The sequence below is a fragment of the Betta splendens genome, chromosome 9 (assembly GCF_900634795.4).
Source record: "Betta splendens chromosome 9, fBetSpl5.4, whole genome shotgun sequence".
NCBI lineage: Eukaryota > Metazoa > Chordata > Actinopteri > Anabantiformes > Osphronemidae > Betta > Betta splendens.
In genome coordinates, this window is record NC_040889.2 from 28,995,961 (window position 1) to 29,012,416 (window position 16,456).

Sequence of the window (16,456 nt, forward strand, 5' to 3'; positions counted from 1 at the left end):
CCATTGATTATATATAAACATATATTAATGTAGGATAAAGCTGGAAGGAGTATGTTGGCACTTAAACAGACCACAGATATCCGTAACGCGGCTCTTTGTAATAACAGGTACAAGGAAGTGGAGCCAAACGCAGTATAATTTGACAGGAACTGCAATTGTTCATTTTCCAAGATGTTGTGTTATTCTGAAGGTCCAAACCGACGCGGCCCCACCGCTAAGATGTGAAGCCAATCCCAGCTGGGAACGCTTATTGGGGCTAAGTGTGTCAAAAGCTGCTGGTGGGAGTGGATCCGCAGCCGAACCTCCCGCAGGCTTCACACTTTTCCTCCCGCTCAGTCGCTGCGTGCTCCTGGGTTAAAGGAGCAGGAATGGACCGTCCCGCGTCTCACACACAGCCCCCGCTGGGGGAAACCGGACGGTGGCGCTCGGAGCGACCCGGTCCAGTAGAGCTGCTGTTTCTGGCTGCGTCTGGCTTCCTGCGCCTGCTCCGTTTTTAATAGACGGCCCGGTCGGGGCGGTGCTCGACCGCAGCTAGAACTCTGTGCTGCCATTTTGGCATCTGGCCTCAAAAACGCAGTCCCCACAGCTCTGTCTGCAATTTCAAAATAGTTGGGCCGGCAGCTACTTCCCTGCCCCCCAGCAAAGAGGGAAACCGGAGAGAGAGAAAACATTGTGTCGGCCGTTTTCCTTCCAGCTGGACTGAGTGCGTGGAGGAAGCACCTGTCCTGACCCCGTGATCCAAGTCTTTGTGCAGGTGGAAAGCAAATATCTTTCCATCCCACTGACTGCTCTCGGTCCAACAGTCTCCAACGGCACCGTAGGCAGTGACTGTTTATGACATCTGTGCTCCATTAAGATCCCCAACACGCGAGAGGTGAAAATGAACCTTTAACTAGCTTCACTTCACTCGTTGCTAAAACCCAGCCAGTGGTTCCAGGCCACATTAAGTTCATGGGAGCCTAAATCACCTGAGTCATGAGGACGACACTGTCTGAAGTATCCTACAGGTTTTTCCCTGGGACTGTTTTTACTGCTTGGACAGAACAACAACCTACCTGTGGGTCGACATTCAGGACCTTCTTGTCCCTCTTGTTTTTAAAGAGGAGTCCGTTGGGGTCGTCGTAAATCACCTCAAAGTTAGGACTGGAGGTGGACGCGGACGCCTGCGTCTTCCAGTTACAGTAGCTACAAAGGGAAGAGAATGGGTGAATCAGTAAGTATGAACACATGAGCTTTGACAGCGTGAGCGACTACAGTCACGGGAGCAGGACTGAGCTCCAGTACGGTACCGCACCACGGCGCCGCTGCCCTGTCATTGGGTTTGTTGTTGCTTTGTGTGAGACCACACACACATACAGCGTTGCTCAAGAAAAACATCTCAAATAGATTTCATTGGCAGGAAAAACCCACCTCACTCCGGCCGTGTGGGTGAGAGACGGTCAGAGGTTCTGTTGAAAGCGGGTCGGTTTCGTGAGAAGCAGCAACGTGTAGAGTCATCAGCTGCGTTCGCTCCTCGTTATCGTGTCAGCGTTTAAGAGCAGGTTGTAAAAAAAAAGGATGAAACAACCTGCAGAGTAACGTACAGTACGTTTCGTAGGAGACGGAGGACGCAGAGAGAGTCTGTTTCCAATTGGGTGCGAGGCCGCTGTGTTGGAGTTCTCGGAGCCGGGCATTAAAGTAAAGCTGTGGCTAATAAGCAGCTGAAACTGAAGAAAGGCTGGAATTCCAAAATAAATGGCCGATTAATTCACAGCATCTGATTGGAATCTGCTCAGCTTTTAGGCTCTTAGGTTCCAGCAGCGGTTGAATCTTCTACATGTCAGGATGTGATTCATTATTAATACAGTTCATCTGACTGTAAATAGACGTGGATTCGCAGCTTTTTCCTTCCTTGTTCATGTGAATTATGACGACTGGTTACGGTTGTGTCCATTACTGCCTGTTTTCCATGTTATGGCTCGATTCTGTGAACGAAAGGGAAAAACAAAGACTCCAAACTGGTTCAACTAGTCAAAAACGTTGAGTCGGAGATGAGGGAGGCCGAGCTGGGCTTTAGCCTCCGTCTGCTTTGAGTTAGCGTTTATTTCAAACACCTTTGTGTCTCGTGCCACTTCCTCTTTGAATCGTCCAACAGGCTTTTGCCATTTCTTGGTTCGGAAATGTGATATATTCCTGGAAATCGCTGCGATACATGGTTTGAAGAGCGTTGAGGTTTACAGCATTAATGGCTAAAAATCTGAAGAGACAAAGAGCCTTGGGAAAACAACGGGTTTGAACGTTGTCTTGACAGGTAATAAATAAGCCTGGCGTCTGTGTCGGTGGCATCTTCAGCGCTTCCAGCACTTGTGGACATGTGGAGTAACGTTACTCCACATGTCCCACTCGGAGCAGGGAAAGCTGCTTTGGCCTCAGCAGCGGTTCACGGTCCAAGAACACAGTTGGGTCTCAGGAAGGAGGCTCAGTGTAAATCTGGGGAGGAGGCGTGTTGTGTTGGGGCTGCAGCAGCCAGCTGTAAATATGGGGCCGTGACATAATGGATCGGTGCCAACGTGCTGCAGGTCATATGTCACAGGTGGCGCCGCTATGATGAACAAGTAATATAAAAGTGTGCTACAGGTCTTCAGATCTGGAGCATCTCTGAATTATTTTTGCTGTTTGGCTGCAGGATCCGTGTGGGATGTAACCTCCAGTGGCACATAAACCCTGTTTGGAAATACCCATTTGCATTTTGGCTATAAAATATTTTCTGACTGCAGCATATTAAGCGTGCTTGCTACAAATTACAAGCAAACATATACTACAAGAAATATATATACATACATAAACGTATCTATGCGGCCTTTCCAAAACCCACAGACCCATGGCGTGCAATTTTGGGAAAGGTAAATATATATTTTTGCAGAATGGCCCATGAGACGTGCCAGGTGCTCCAGCCAATACTGAGTCTGACTTCACTGCTGGCATCCAGGCAGCGCGGGTCCCATCGGTGGACAGTTGTGACATTCTCAGAGATAGTTACTCACACATGTAATTGTAAATCTTGCCCAATGGTGCGTTATTTTGTGTTGGGTGAGCTGAAGGTGGAGACATTTAGGAAAAGTGTCCCACACTGTTCTCTGAATCACATTAATGCCTCGGCTGATGGAAACAGCAGCTCCACCACCTCCAGTCCTCATCACATGGACGTCTACACTCCAACCAGCAGCATCTGGAGTTTGGCAGCTGACAGAGACACCATCTACTTCGTCTGCTCATCAGTCAATCCTGTCATCAGCTCCTTTTACATGTTGACTTCAACCTGTTGCAATAACTTTAAATAAAATCTGAACTTGGCTCAAACAAGCATCAGTTTGTCTGCATCACTTCAAACGTCAGCTTTTTATCGGCTTCTGTCAGGGTCTGTTTTAGACCTTGGTGTCTTATACTTGAATCTAAAACCCAATGGTTCTGGAAGTGGATTCCATCTGACGGCTCAGATATCTGTCAACCACTCCTTCCTCTCCAGGAAACACACACAGTCCACGATGCATGAAATTATAAGGTACGGCAGGACGGGAGCGCTGGCATCTCCTCTCAGATTGAGTAAAGCCGGTTCAGAATAGACTGCAGCAGCGTCCTCACTATGAAATACAAACAGCTTTTTCTTCTGAAACGCAGAAGGAAATTATATCGTCGAAGGCGTCTCTGTCATGTACATAGTTCTTTGTAAAACAGATCCGACAGAGTTGGAGCGACTATACTAAACGCTAGACGAGCATTAACATTGTTTTGGTCGACCACTTTTCTTCCTGGGTGAAACACTTTTTTCCTAGGGAAATGGGACAAGTATGGGATATTTGTAGCACTGAACATGACGATGTGTCCTTCACAGGCTGCATGAATGACTTGTTGGACCCACTTTCCTCACTGTCCTGTATGAGGTGTCACCAGAGCAACTGGCAGCACAGAAAGGCTGCAGCAGCTGGATGGCACCACACCCAGACACACGGAGCAGTAAAAGTGTGAGAAGCTGGGCTGGTGGAAACAATGATGGAGCACTAAGCACTGGTTCCGAGCCCCTGATGCATTCAGCATATCCGTGTGACACGTGCAGACTGTCCTTTCACTTTCCAAGGGTCCAGCGCTCGGCTCTATTGTTCTCTGTAGGCGGTCATTTTCCAGGATAATGTCAACAGTCTCATTACAGGGCTCCGAGGGGCTGGAGCCTCGGCGGTGAACGACATATATCATAAAAGGGCAAATAGCCTAGCACGTGTGTTCGCTCAGCTGCTTTTTCCTTTCCTGCAGTGGCTGAAGAATGTGCGTCCAGTAACTGTTTGTGAAGCTGATTTCCTCACTGTGACCGGGTCAATCAATCTAGTCACCCGCGTCCAATCAGATTCATCTATTCTGTCGTCGGTTGTGGATTATTTGGCAGCTTCCTCCTTCATTTACATGAGAAGTGTGTCCAAAGCTTTGACTGTTACTGTAAAACTACAGTTATGACAGAAAATGATTAATCTCTGACTGATGACAGAATGTTAGTGGTGAGACATAAGACTTTGGGCTGTTTCTAGAGCCTCCATTTTACATGTCAAGTCTTTTTTGCAGCGCTCTATGACATTTGGCAGCAGGTCTCCACTGATTGTACTGGTGGAGTTAATCACACGCTCAGTTGTGAGAACAAATCATAGAACCGGGCTTAACTCAGAGGGTCCAAGCAAGCGAGCATACGCACTCCATGTGTCAACATCCACACAAGACCTGGAATCCAGCTCAGCAGCAAATATTAAAGGCAAAAAGTATGACGAGAAAATCTCCCACTAACCATCAGAACTGGAACACAATGCTCCAGGCCGAGCCGCCACATCACCTGTAGAGCTGGAACACTTTCTCTTTTGTATTGGAAGTTAATAAAATAGGACAGCAGTGCAAATATTTTCACAGTGGAAAATGAAGCCAGACACACAGGTGCACTGCAGAGGCCAGCGTGGAGGCAATATGCTCATGGCTTTTGAAGAGGCATGAGCTGCGTTTCAGCTGAGCGGATCCTTCACGTTCCATGTGTGCGTCTGCTGCCAAGTGCACTCAGGACAGAGCACTTAAAAAAGATAAGGAATAAAAACATCCACGTGTTTGTGTGGAGAAATAAAGTCTCCAAACACTGTGGACTCTCACTTTAATACACACAACGCCACAGTGTTTTATAATGGGGAGAATAATCGATTAGGCGTCCCCAGAGCAGAGAGGTGGACGAGGCAGCAGGGGAACCAGCAGAGTGCAGAAACAGATGCTCATTTTGCTGGGGAAAATTAAATAGACATCAGAGATGTTGTAGGCACATCTGGAGTGGAGGAAGCCGGAGCTGCAGATCTGTGGGATAATTAGATGAGGGTCAGAAGCTCCCAGTAAAGAGTTATAGAGACACAACCACGAGGATCTGGACTTTAAAGACACCTTACGTGCATAGTATGGCTGTCAGATTTGGGTTTCCATTCTGGAATTTGCCCTGAACCAGAACCAAATCCAGATCCGGATCCAAACTAAAGGAGCTTCGCTGAAGCTAAAGCTGCACTCTAATGAATGTCGTTACCAGCAAAACTACTGTTGTTGCTCGATTCTGTGGCATTAACAGCTTCTTAGACGTAAACCTTCTACAGATGCAACAAGGAAAACATTGTGCTTGATTTACTTCTACCCGTTTTCCCTGGAGGTAGAAGCTCACAACATATGTCTTTACAAATGATGTTTATATGACCCACCCACCAGCAGGCCTGCTAAAATAAATCAAACCGGTGTTGGACTTGACTTATACTGTACAGTCAATGTAAATGCAACGGTCCTGTTTGTAACAGGTTTGACAAACATCTACACTGGAGCCTTTTTTAAGTGAGGATTAAGACTCGAAATGTGCAATATCCAGTGTTTCCAGGCTGCATTGTAATGTGTTCCATGATGGACTTTAAAGGTCCTTCTGCCCAGCGTTCTCCAAGAGCTTATTTTACACATTCAAGCTATTCATCTGTGTTTCTGATTGCCTCGTAAATCCAGCGTTCGCTCCAGGAGGACACGCTGCTCAGCAGACTGCGTATGTGAACCTATCCACCCTGCATTGCTGGAGGTGGGAGGTGGAGGTCAGTGCTGGCGCTGGTGTCGCAGCTCTGGCTTCTTTGTGGCTGGGGAGGAGGAGGAGGGACGGGATTCGGAGTCCTGCGGTGGGAGGTTTAGTGCACTGAGTGGGCAGCAGCTCCAGCATCTGCTCCCTCTTAGCGGCAACCACACTGGGTGTTATTGTTCCCGACAGAGATGAAAAAAGGGGGAGGAAGGAGCGGAGGATGACATAGGAGTAGAGGGAAAGGGAGAGGTCACAACGCACAAAGCATGAGGCCAAAAGAGGTGAAAATGAAAGCCGCATATATGTAAATCTGATGAAGTGGAGTTTAGAGTGGAGTGAGTGTAAAAAGAGCTGGAGAACGGGAGGGTGAGGCCAGAAGTCATAGGGAAAGAGAGTAATCATCATCAATGCATCATTAGGGAGCAGGCTGCACCTCCAGGCATGTTCCCCAGTGTCTCGCACCTACTGCTTGTTAGGGCGTCCAGCGCCAGAGCGAGGTTGAGGAGAAGACAGATCCATCCTTCTATGCACCCAGCCAGCGGGTGGAGGGATCCCGGCTGAGGCTGGCATGAAGCAGCTGCCAGTGTCTCACAGCCATCATCCTTGTTTAACAGCAGAGGCAGACAAAGAACCAGAGGAGGCAGAGAAACCCACAGCGCTCTCTGTAACTGGGGATTCTTCTGTTCCAGTATTTATGTATGATGAACAGAGTTGTTGTAATGGGTCAAACCAGCCAGTGCAGGCGTGATCAGGTGTCCAGAGGGGCTCTTCATAATGAGGTGGGTCGAACCAGAACCTTTGAATCCGTGTCACTGAGTTTATGATTGCGCTGTTTGGCTGAACTGTGAACAGAACCGAGTCCCACCTCTGTCGAGTTGAACTTGTCCTCATGGGATTTCTTGCACATATCTGAAATGTTAGTAGTATGTTACTATGCATGAGTGTGTGGAATGTGGGGATGGTTTTGGCTCCGGTAATTTGCTGACAGCGCTCTACGTGCTCACCTCCCTGACAACAAATGATCAGGATGGTACCTGGCCCGCCGAGGGACACGGACCAGATTCTAGCTTACACCTGCAAGGTCAGCAGTTCACTTGTGGCTGGTGCTGGAACAGAGCGACTGGCACTGATGCTCGCAAATGTTCCCCTTGCTGTTCACACTGTAGCCTGTGCACTGTGTAAATACAAGCGTTTGCATTAGCGTGAAGCTACAGAATAATTGCACCAGGTTATTATATCATCCTTTTGATAGTATTTCTCCCCCATTAAACAATCTGTGGCTGTAAGTCTGACAAATGGCCATGTGGTGATAGTTCTCCCACATCAGACGCTCTAGGAAATGTTTCCAGCCTTAAAAGGTAAATCAGTCATTTAGTTGCACTATTCATCTGTCGGTGTATCTAATCATGAGGCCACAAAATCTGCTACATTTATCTGTGATGACAAATTTACTGCACATTAGGAGAAGATCAAAACGTGTTGTTTTAAGGCTGCTCGAATCCGACTGGAAGCATCGCGTGTCGGGTCCGGACAGGTTCAGCACTTCTGCAGCTGTTCTGAGCTTCAGACCGGAGCAGTATATTTGTTCCACATCGATGCTGAGATACTATACAGTTGACTGTACACTGGGCTTTTTGTGCAGCTCCGTCCAAGTCTATATTGGCCTCTCAAGTCCAACTTGAATCTTTAATCTTGTATAATAAGATTTCCTTACCCTTCAAATCTTGTCAAATCCCACTCGAGTCAAGGCCCCCACAACCAATGTGGACATGCTACGATGGAAGCAGACTCACCATAAATCTGCGCGTCCTGGCATGATTCTCTTCTTTCCGCTGAAATATGGTTCAAAATCTTGGGTCTTGAGTCTGTGGGCGTAGTCTATATAGCCAGATACTTCCTGTCCAAGAGTATTATGATCCCTTATGAAAATGATCGACTGTAAAAAGAGAAAAAAGAAGGAAACCCTCTGTGTAAATAATCATGGCCATTGAATGCCTCCCGAGAAGAAGCCAAGAGGGCCAAGGGCAGTTGTTAAAAGTAAAGATAGAGGAGGTGTTTTAAAAATCCTCCCACTTGAGATGTTAAAACTTGTGTTATATGTGCACTTTGAATCAGACTAAGATCTCAAACGATGCCAATTCATGCCGTCCTCCAACGGTCACGCTCGCCGAGGTGGGCCGTCTGTACAACATCCTGCGTGGGACCCGAACTGAATCCCTCAACTTACCGTAACTAGAATCTCCGTTTCGTTCCAACACCTACGTTTGGCCAGAATGGTAAGAAATGTGGAGTTCTGACCAACAGTAAAGAAGCAAAAAGCCCCAGTTGGTCGAATTTTATTTCAGCATAAATAAAACCAGAACTTTAATTGTAGCTTGAGTGTCATGAAGCTCATCCTGTGAAGGTTGGACTTATTTCAGACCTTTAATAACATTTTTTCTTCAATTCCTACTCAGTCATAACTTCTTTATTAAGTCTGTGTAAGCAAACGAGGACCTACAGTAAAAAGCATCAGGGTTCAAACAACTTATTTCCTATTAGATCACAAAGACATCACCTTAAAGACCCAGTATAAACTATTTAATGTTTCCAGGCATCACAAACCGAGACACAACTTAAGATGAAACGCTCTTTTCTTGTGGATTTGATGGTTTAGATTACACCTGGAGACAATGGCTGGAAGAACATTAAACAGAGACACAGTCAGGTGTGAAGAGCTTGTTTTGTCTGCCTTCCCAAAGATGAAGTGCTGCTTTTCTTCCTTTCTTCTCCCCCTCAGAACGTGTCTTGTTTATTCTGAGCATGAATGAGTCTCACTTAATGTCCGACCGTCAAAGAACCCGAGTGGAACATCTCAGTTGGTGAGATCAGATTGGTTTGACTGTGGGACAGGGGCGATCCGTTGACCCCTTCACTAAAAAGGCGTGAGATAAGCAGCGCTGCAGAGTCAGAGGAAAAAAGCCCTCTTTTCTCTGCATCTTTGAAATGTTTAAAACAGATGCTATCAGGTTCACAGCTGGCTGCACGCCGGGGGCAGATACCCTATCTGCTGCCTCCGGCCCTGTACGCAGCCGCAGCACACTGTCAGGTGGATCCAGCTCAGAGATAACACATTCATTGGGCAATCCAGGAGCTTGGTCTGTACGTATTCTTTCTATAAATGTGAGTTAATAATAAAGTTTGATAGAAAACAGGCCACCGTGTGGGTAAAGCATCCAAATGTCTGGTCCAATTATCTGACCCCACATTTGCTCCAAGTTACTGTAGGACTGTGCTCGCAGTCATATACCATGCTGTTGTGCAGTATGATGCAGAACGTGTGGACTCAACCTATGCAAATGTGTTTTATCATGTAAACGATTCCTTGAATTCTCCTACGTGGCCCAGATAAAAACGTGGGAGCGTGTACGAGACAGAGCGAAGCCCTTCCGAGCAGCAGGACAAGTCATCCTCACGCTGCTGGTTCTGGTCTGGGTATGAAAACAACCAGTAAAACCATTTGTCCATAAGTTTGAGTCAGTCTGTCATATTGAGACAGACAGCGATCAGCCAATCAGTCATTTAAAGGGTCATTTTTATATGAAACTCATTTAAATATGAAACACACTAAAACTAGGACCTGGATCTACAGTCTGGATGGGTCAAAGGAAGCAAAGAAAACAACAGCAACATCTGCTTGGACACAAGCTTTGCTACAGAGAAGTCTACATTATCAGATCATGATTATTCTATAGTCTTAATAATCTCAACTTATTTATATTGAATCAATTACCATAAACAGCCAAAAGTTCAATTCAGATTGTTCTGTAAAGAAGAGTCCAGACAGCGATGCAGCAAAAGATCAAGTTACACTTGAATCAGTTCATTGTATTGTTTTTCTCATTCGCCCTTCGACCACAGGAAACCCTCCGTCTGCAACAAGCAGCAGGTTCTTTGTGTCAGGGACGGAGGAATGGGGACCTCCACCTTACACCATGGAAAACAAGTGGAAGGTTTACGTCACCTGCCAGCAATTAGCAGGAACAGGTGCTGTGACCTCACAGGGCAGCCAGCTTTATGGCAGACATCAGCGTGAGAACCGCTCAGGTCCAGGCACTTCTGGCTCTTTGTGTTCGCCGCTCACTTTGCTCCTTTTGACACTCTTGGTTAAAAATGTGTACACATTTAAAATTCCAGCTGACTGGAAGCAAAAGCCCAGTGGCCCTAGGATGGAGGTTAGATAAACAGGTAGAGAGCTGTTCTGTAGACAGGGAGTTTCCTCTAAATCCGTGATCCATGAACTTAATCAACACTAGACTCAACTCACATGTCTGTGGGTGCCACACCCTCGAAAACTCCACTATGAGCAAGTTGATGTGCTTAGACACAAACAGTGAAGACTGAACAGTGTTGACAATTGTAATTATGAAGGCCTGTAAAACCTGTGGTGGATCTCGATCCCCGGACAATAAGTGAAACAGATGTGAACTACTCCACAACCCTTGGGCTAAGCTTTCAAAGCCGCACGGCGGAGAGGGAGGGATTTACAGACCCAATCCAAACAGAAGCTGACAGCAGCCTGACTCGTACTGTGCCCCTCCTTTGTGCTTTGACAATGTCCTACAGGTGGGGACACAATGGCCAGACCACCCCACATCCTGTGGCACCACGAGGAGGAGGCCCGTGGATCTGCTGGCGTTTGGCTGCGTGCTGAGCCACAGGAAGTGGCTCCACGCGTAGAGACGCTGGCGTTTGAGTCTGTCTGAAGCGATAACACCAGTAATGACCACCAGTACCCCCAGTAATGAGCCGCCTTCTACACAGATAGTAATGTAAAGAGGTTTGATTCAAACGTTTAACCCATTATTATACAAAACCAGCAACATTCACAGAGCGTCATCAGTGTGTTTCATTGAGCTTCTGGCCTTACGGTAACTGTGCACCGAGTTTACCACACAAACCTGCCACTCATGACACCCCCTCCCCCTTACCTCCCACCCCTCCGTCCCACCCCCGGCCCTGGGAACAGTCCTGCAGTGTCAGGGAGCTGTGCAGGTGTCTTGTGGTGTCAGCTGCCATACTGTTTATTATTGGTGGGCTGCGCTTTAGGAGGAATCCCAGGCCATCACCAACAACTGTGTAAATTTGTTGGGGGAAGCCAAACACGGCCTGTGCTACAGGAATGTTTTCAGGTGGGAGCCCTTTCTCTGGCAGGCCTTACCCCGTCCCGTCTCTGGAGGCCTGTTTTTCAGGGGCTGGGGAGGGGTTCGAGAATAGGAGGAGGAGGGGCCGTCGCTTATTTGACTTGGATGTGACTTCACACAGTCGGCTGGTGTAACAGATGCAACGGTAGATGCCATATGTGCTGAGGTGTGTTGCAGGATATGTGCTCCGGAGCCTGAGCCGCCTGATGAAGGGTCCGGGGGTCTGCCCAGCCACTAACCTGTACGAGTCAGCGCACACTGCTCTGCATTCAATGTCACACTGAAATCTGAGCCGAAGAACTTCCTGTGTGCTCCTGCCGTCAGACCACACTCATCGCTTTTTTTATCTATTTACAAACCACTGACCTTCGTGGCTGCAGATGAATTATAATAAGGCACAGCTAACGGCATGACGGGACAATACGGGATGATCCTGATGGACCTCCACCAAGCAGGACTGGTCATCAGGTGAGACATTCACAGCAGCATTCGGCATCTATTTAACACAGGAGGCACTACATTGATGAACATCAGCAACAGCACCTAAAACTAGTGACCTCTTTAAAACGGCCACCATGGACACGCACGCACGCACGCACGCACGCACGCACGCACGCACGCACGCACGCACGCACGCACGCACGCACACACGCACACACGCACACACACACACACACACACACACACACACACACACACACACACACACACACACCTACCAGACCCACTCCTGTAGTGTACTGTAATGTGAGCAGGGTCTGAGCCGTTTGTGAGTCACTATAATCTGTTTGAGTCTCTCATCACAACCTTCCACATGCGCCGCTGATAGACTGCAGCCACCCTTCCAGACCGACCGCTCCACACTCTCCGCTGGCAAACGCTCCAACATTTCCATCCACTAAAAAGTCCAAAAGCAAGTTAATTTTAAAACAGGTTTATATCTACAAAAACAAATAAAGAATGGGGCTTTGGTTGTTTCTGCCCTGAAAAGACATGAACCCGTTTTAGATTTGAGTGGAAGCCACTGGACCTCAAATAGTGAAATGTTTACAATGCAACAGCAGTATGTTAAACTTTGTGATCTCTGTCGTTGCCTGGACTCACTGGGCCTTCATGTCACGTTTCTCATTGTTGGGACTGTCAAAGCAGATGATTGTGTGTGAATCAATGGAAATAATCAAGACATTTCTTTCCCTTTTGTTTATAATTGCAGGGTGTGTCATCAGACAGATGTCTTGGCACTAGATGCGAAAATGTAAAACTAAACTGTTTGAAAGGCTTCGCTCTGCACTTCTCACTTTGGGTTTTCATAATAATCATCATATAAAATAATTTGGAATTTTCATTTTTGTGTTCGTCATTGCATTGGCATAGATTTGGAGAATTCAGAGAAATGTGCCAGTAGAGCATGGAGGACATCATGGGGTAATAACGCAGCGTACATGGTATGTGTGGCAAAAATGACGCATTTCCACAGTTGCACCGTAATTAGCGACGCATGAAAATAGAGACGTTTGGTTGTCAAAAAGGCATTTGTTTACCCCATGTGGTCCCCATCTGGATCCATAAACAGAGCGTGTTTGTGCAAGATAGGGACTAAATACATCCAGAAGCAGGTGTCCTCCTATTGGCTTTGCTAAACAGCCTATAAAGGAGAGCTACACCCCGTGAGGTTGGCTACGAGGACAGAACAACTGGCCAAGGACCAGAGGGGAAGCTCGGTCAGTCGCTAGCTCAGCCCTCGGCTGTGATGGCCTCCGTGTTTTCAGAGAACCCACCAGTAAAGCCATCGCCACAAAATAAGTGGCTTCAACCCACACACTTCAAATTACAGGGCAGTCCGAATCAGAAAATGCTATCCCGCTTTTCGCAATTGGTGTTTTAGAAACTCTATTAAAACCTCTTTAGTTTGGCCCACGGTGGCGCGGCGCTGTTTTTCTTCGACTGCGTCAGCTCAGGTTGGCTGCTTTGCTTGGAGAATTTCTGACGTCTTCACAAACGATCGTCAGGCCACAGACTGTAGACGTGAACGTGTAGTTTGACCCAGAGCGTCTTGATGAGTGGAGAAGTTCTGCTTGCGTTTGGAGGATGTGTTGTTCCTCAGATCCACTGGGAAAGAGGAAGAAAGTCACGCTTTCATGTGCTTATTATAGCAGAGCTGAAGCAACAGCCTGCTGTAGTATATCACCATATGCAAATCTACATCACATGACCCAATTCTACAGTTAGACTGCTCTGCAGTGCGACTCAGAGCTGGGCAGGTGGCAGGCGCTCCCATGTCCCCACAGCTCCAGCTGATAAAGGAGCTGTCAGCCTGACAGGTGGCATCACTTACAGTACAGCACCTAGTGCAGAGGCCAGGAACAGAGGACGGCTAAGGTTTCTGGTCTCTGCAGCAGAAAAAAACGTCCTGCTCTACAGTAAATGAAGTCGCATGCCTGAATTCAGGGAGGAATTACGGGTTGAGAATAGCAGGCGGGTCTGGCACATGTGGTCAAAACACAAATCAGTCAAACGCCATCTCAGCTACGGATTTCAGACACCAAAGTGACCATGCAAGGCATATCTTTTCCCTCCTCTACACTCCTCCAATCATTTTCCACATTCCACTGGCTTTTAAATTACCAGTGGGAAGAGGGAGACGAGTATAGCCTGAAATATATGTGAAAGCGGGGTAATGGAGTTGCTTGTACAGTGGTGAGTTTGCAAAAGCTGGTCTGAAATCAATGAACAACTGCCGTTCCACTGTCATTACGTCTGTGGGGACGTTAATCCCTTCGGCTTCTCGTCCTGCCGGGTTCCAGAACCAACAAATCTGATGGCTAAACTTGAATGCAAGCAGCAAACACTGGTTCCTGGTTGTAGCCCGTTTCTAATACACGGACACTCTGTCCATGTAAACAAAAGCTTCATGATTCTGCATATGAGGAAAAGCAAAAGATATTTTTCTTTGTTCTCGTATCACTTTGTCAACAAATACTGTAGACATCGTTACAACTAAATAATGGATCTGTATGTATCAAATTCCTGAATATTAATAAATAAAAACAAATATTTTATTATTATTATTAGTCACTGCTGACACTAGTCAGCACTGAAAATACTTGCGTGGTACATTTTCTCATTTGTTTCTGAGCTGTTTCTTCTATTGTCAGACAGGCGAGGGTTCGGTAGAGCGGCTACAGACGGACGCACATCCCCATGAAGCGCAGGTAGTAATCAGGCCACTGCTGCGCTACGTGTCCGGTGTGTGGAGGCTCATCTGCACAGCTGCAACACTGGAATACTGAGATGACAAGCAGCATCTGAGGCTAAACGGCACATTACAAACATCCTGCAAGTCATTCAACTGAAAACAGAAACAAATTCTTCTTGGTGGGTCCAAATACTTGTCATTGTCACCTTGGAGATAAATCATTATAATGTGGTTCAAATTATCATTCAGACGTACCCACCATGCTGCTATGCAAAGAATTACACACTGCCCCGAGTTCTAAAGTGGGCACCAACGAGGCTGCCACAAACAACTTTATTTTTGAGTGCACTCCCTTCCTGTTATGTGAGACGGATGTTTTAACAGATCCTTGAGTGGAGGCAAATGCATGTTACACCAGTCAGCTGCATCTGCAGCGCAGCGGATCCAGCAGTGCCTCCGGCTCACAAAGTGACCGCTTTAGGCCCAGACACTGGCTGCACTGACCACATGACGATGATCCGGCTGCAGTAAACACATACCAGTGTGTAGCTCCAGCACCAGCACCAGGCAAGAGTCACTAGCACCCAGTCACGCGTTCACACAAGGTACAAGCTAGTAGGTTTTACCTCTAAAGAACTCACAAATTACAAATCACTTACTCACTTACAAATTAAAAGCAAAGAAGTTACCAACACAAAATCAACACATATCCTGTCAGCAGAGGCACTGTTGGGGGGCACAGAGATCAACTTTATTAATAATAACATTATTATCAGTAATGTGTGAGATTTCAAGGATTTATCTATAAAAGAATTGCAAATAAGACTAAATTACAGCTTATTTCTGCCTCTCCGGTCAAATTCCACCCCTCCTCCCATTTAATGCATGGTTCTGTCCATCTGAATCCTATAGACTCTCTACTAAATGACATGTCAGATCGGCAACAACAACCCTTGGATGCGCAAACTACCAATACCTACACTTTTCCACGAATGGGGTGAAAAATGACCCTAACAAAAATCAATGCATGCACATGAGGCTATTTTCATTTTTATAGATTTTTTCATTAATTTTAAGAAATTGCAGTTTTTGTATCAGTAGCCCACTCTTACACAAGTGGGGTCAAAAGTGATGCCAATCAATGCATTTTTTACAATAAACTAAAGAAAATAAATGTGTAGAAAATGCCAAAATAAAATTATTGTCAAAAATGACATAACTCTTGTTTGAACAAAATATATCATCTTAACAAAAAAGAAAGAAATGTGTTTAGTGTATAGTACAAAAGGCATTGATTTTAATTGTTTTTTCTGAAATGAAAAGAAAGGTTTACAAAGCAGATAGAGAGAAGAATAACCTTAATTTTTTATAAAAGAAAGGAGGTGGGGAGATGTTGACCTCGACTGGGGATGTTATCGGACGGTGGAAGGAGTACTTTGAGGATCTCCTCAACACCTTTGACATGCCTTCTGCTGAGGAAGCAGAGGCAGGGGACTCAGAGGCGGACTCGCCCATCACCCAGGCTGAGGTCACGAGGTAGTTAGTAAGCTCCTCGGTGGCAGGGCAGCGGGGGTGGATGAGATCCTTCCTGAGTACCTCAAGTCTCTGGATGTTGTGGGGCTGTCTTGGGTGACACGCCTCTGCAACATCGCGTGGACGAGGGGGACAGTTCCTCTGGACGGGACAACCAGGGTGGTTGTTCCTCTTCACAAAAAGGGGGACAGGAGAATATGTTCCAACTACAGGGGGATCACACTTCTCAGCCTCCCCGGGAAAGTCTATGCCAGGGTACTGGAGAGGAGAATTCGGCTGATAGTCAAACCTCGGATACAGGAGGAACAATGTGGTTTTTGGCCTGGTCGTGAAACCCTGGACCAGCTTTATACCCTCAGCAGGGTGCTTGAGGGTTTGGGGGAGTTTGTCCAACCGGTTTTGTGGACTTAGAGAAGGCATTCGACTGCATGCCTCGTGGCATCCTGTGGG

General features: G+C 46.8%; 1 protein-coding gene across 3 annotated transcripts in view; it reads right to left on the reverse strand.

Annotated features, from left to right (window-relative positions):
• Window positions 1–16,456, reverse strand: part of cfap299 (cilia and flagella associated protein 299) — a 50,063-nt gene that overhangs the window by 2,297 nt on the left and 31,310 nt on the right. For 2 of the 3 annotated variants that reach the window (XR_003786946.3, XM_029162553.3), the window contains exons 4-5: window positions 7,888–8,030; window positions 1,056–1,185 (exon numbers count right to left, since the gene is read on the reverse strand). Coding sequence is in view for 2 of the 3 variants with exons in the window: in XM_029162553.3 (XP_029018386.1) it covers window positions 1,056–1,185; window positions 7,888–8,030 (273 nt within the window). In the remaining variant the exon portion in view is untranslated. The remainder of the gene's footprint in view (window positions 1–1,055; window positions 1,186–7,887; window positions 8,031–16,456) is intronic. The other variant, XM_029162554.3, reaches the window with a different exon arrangement.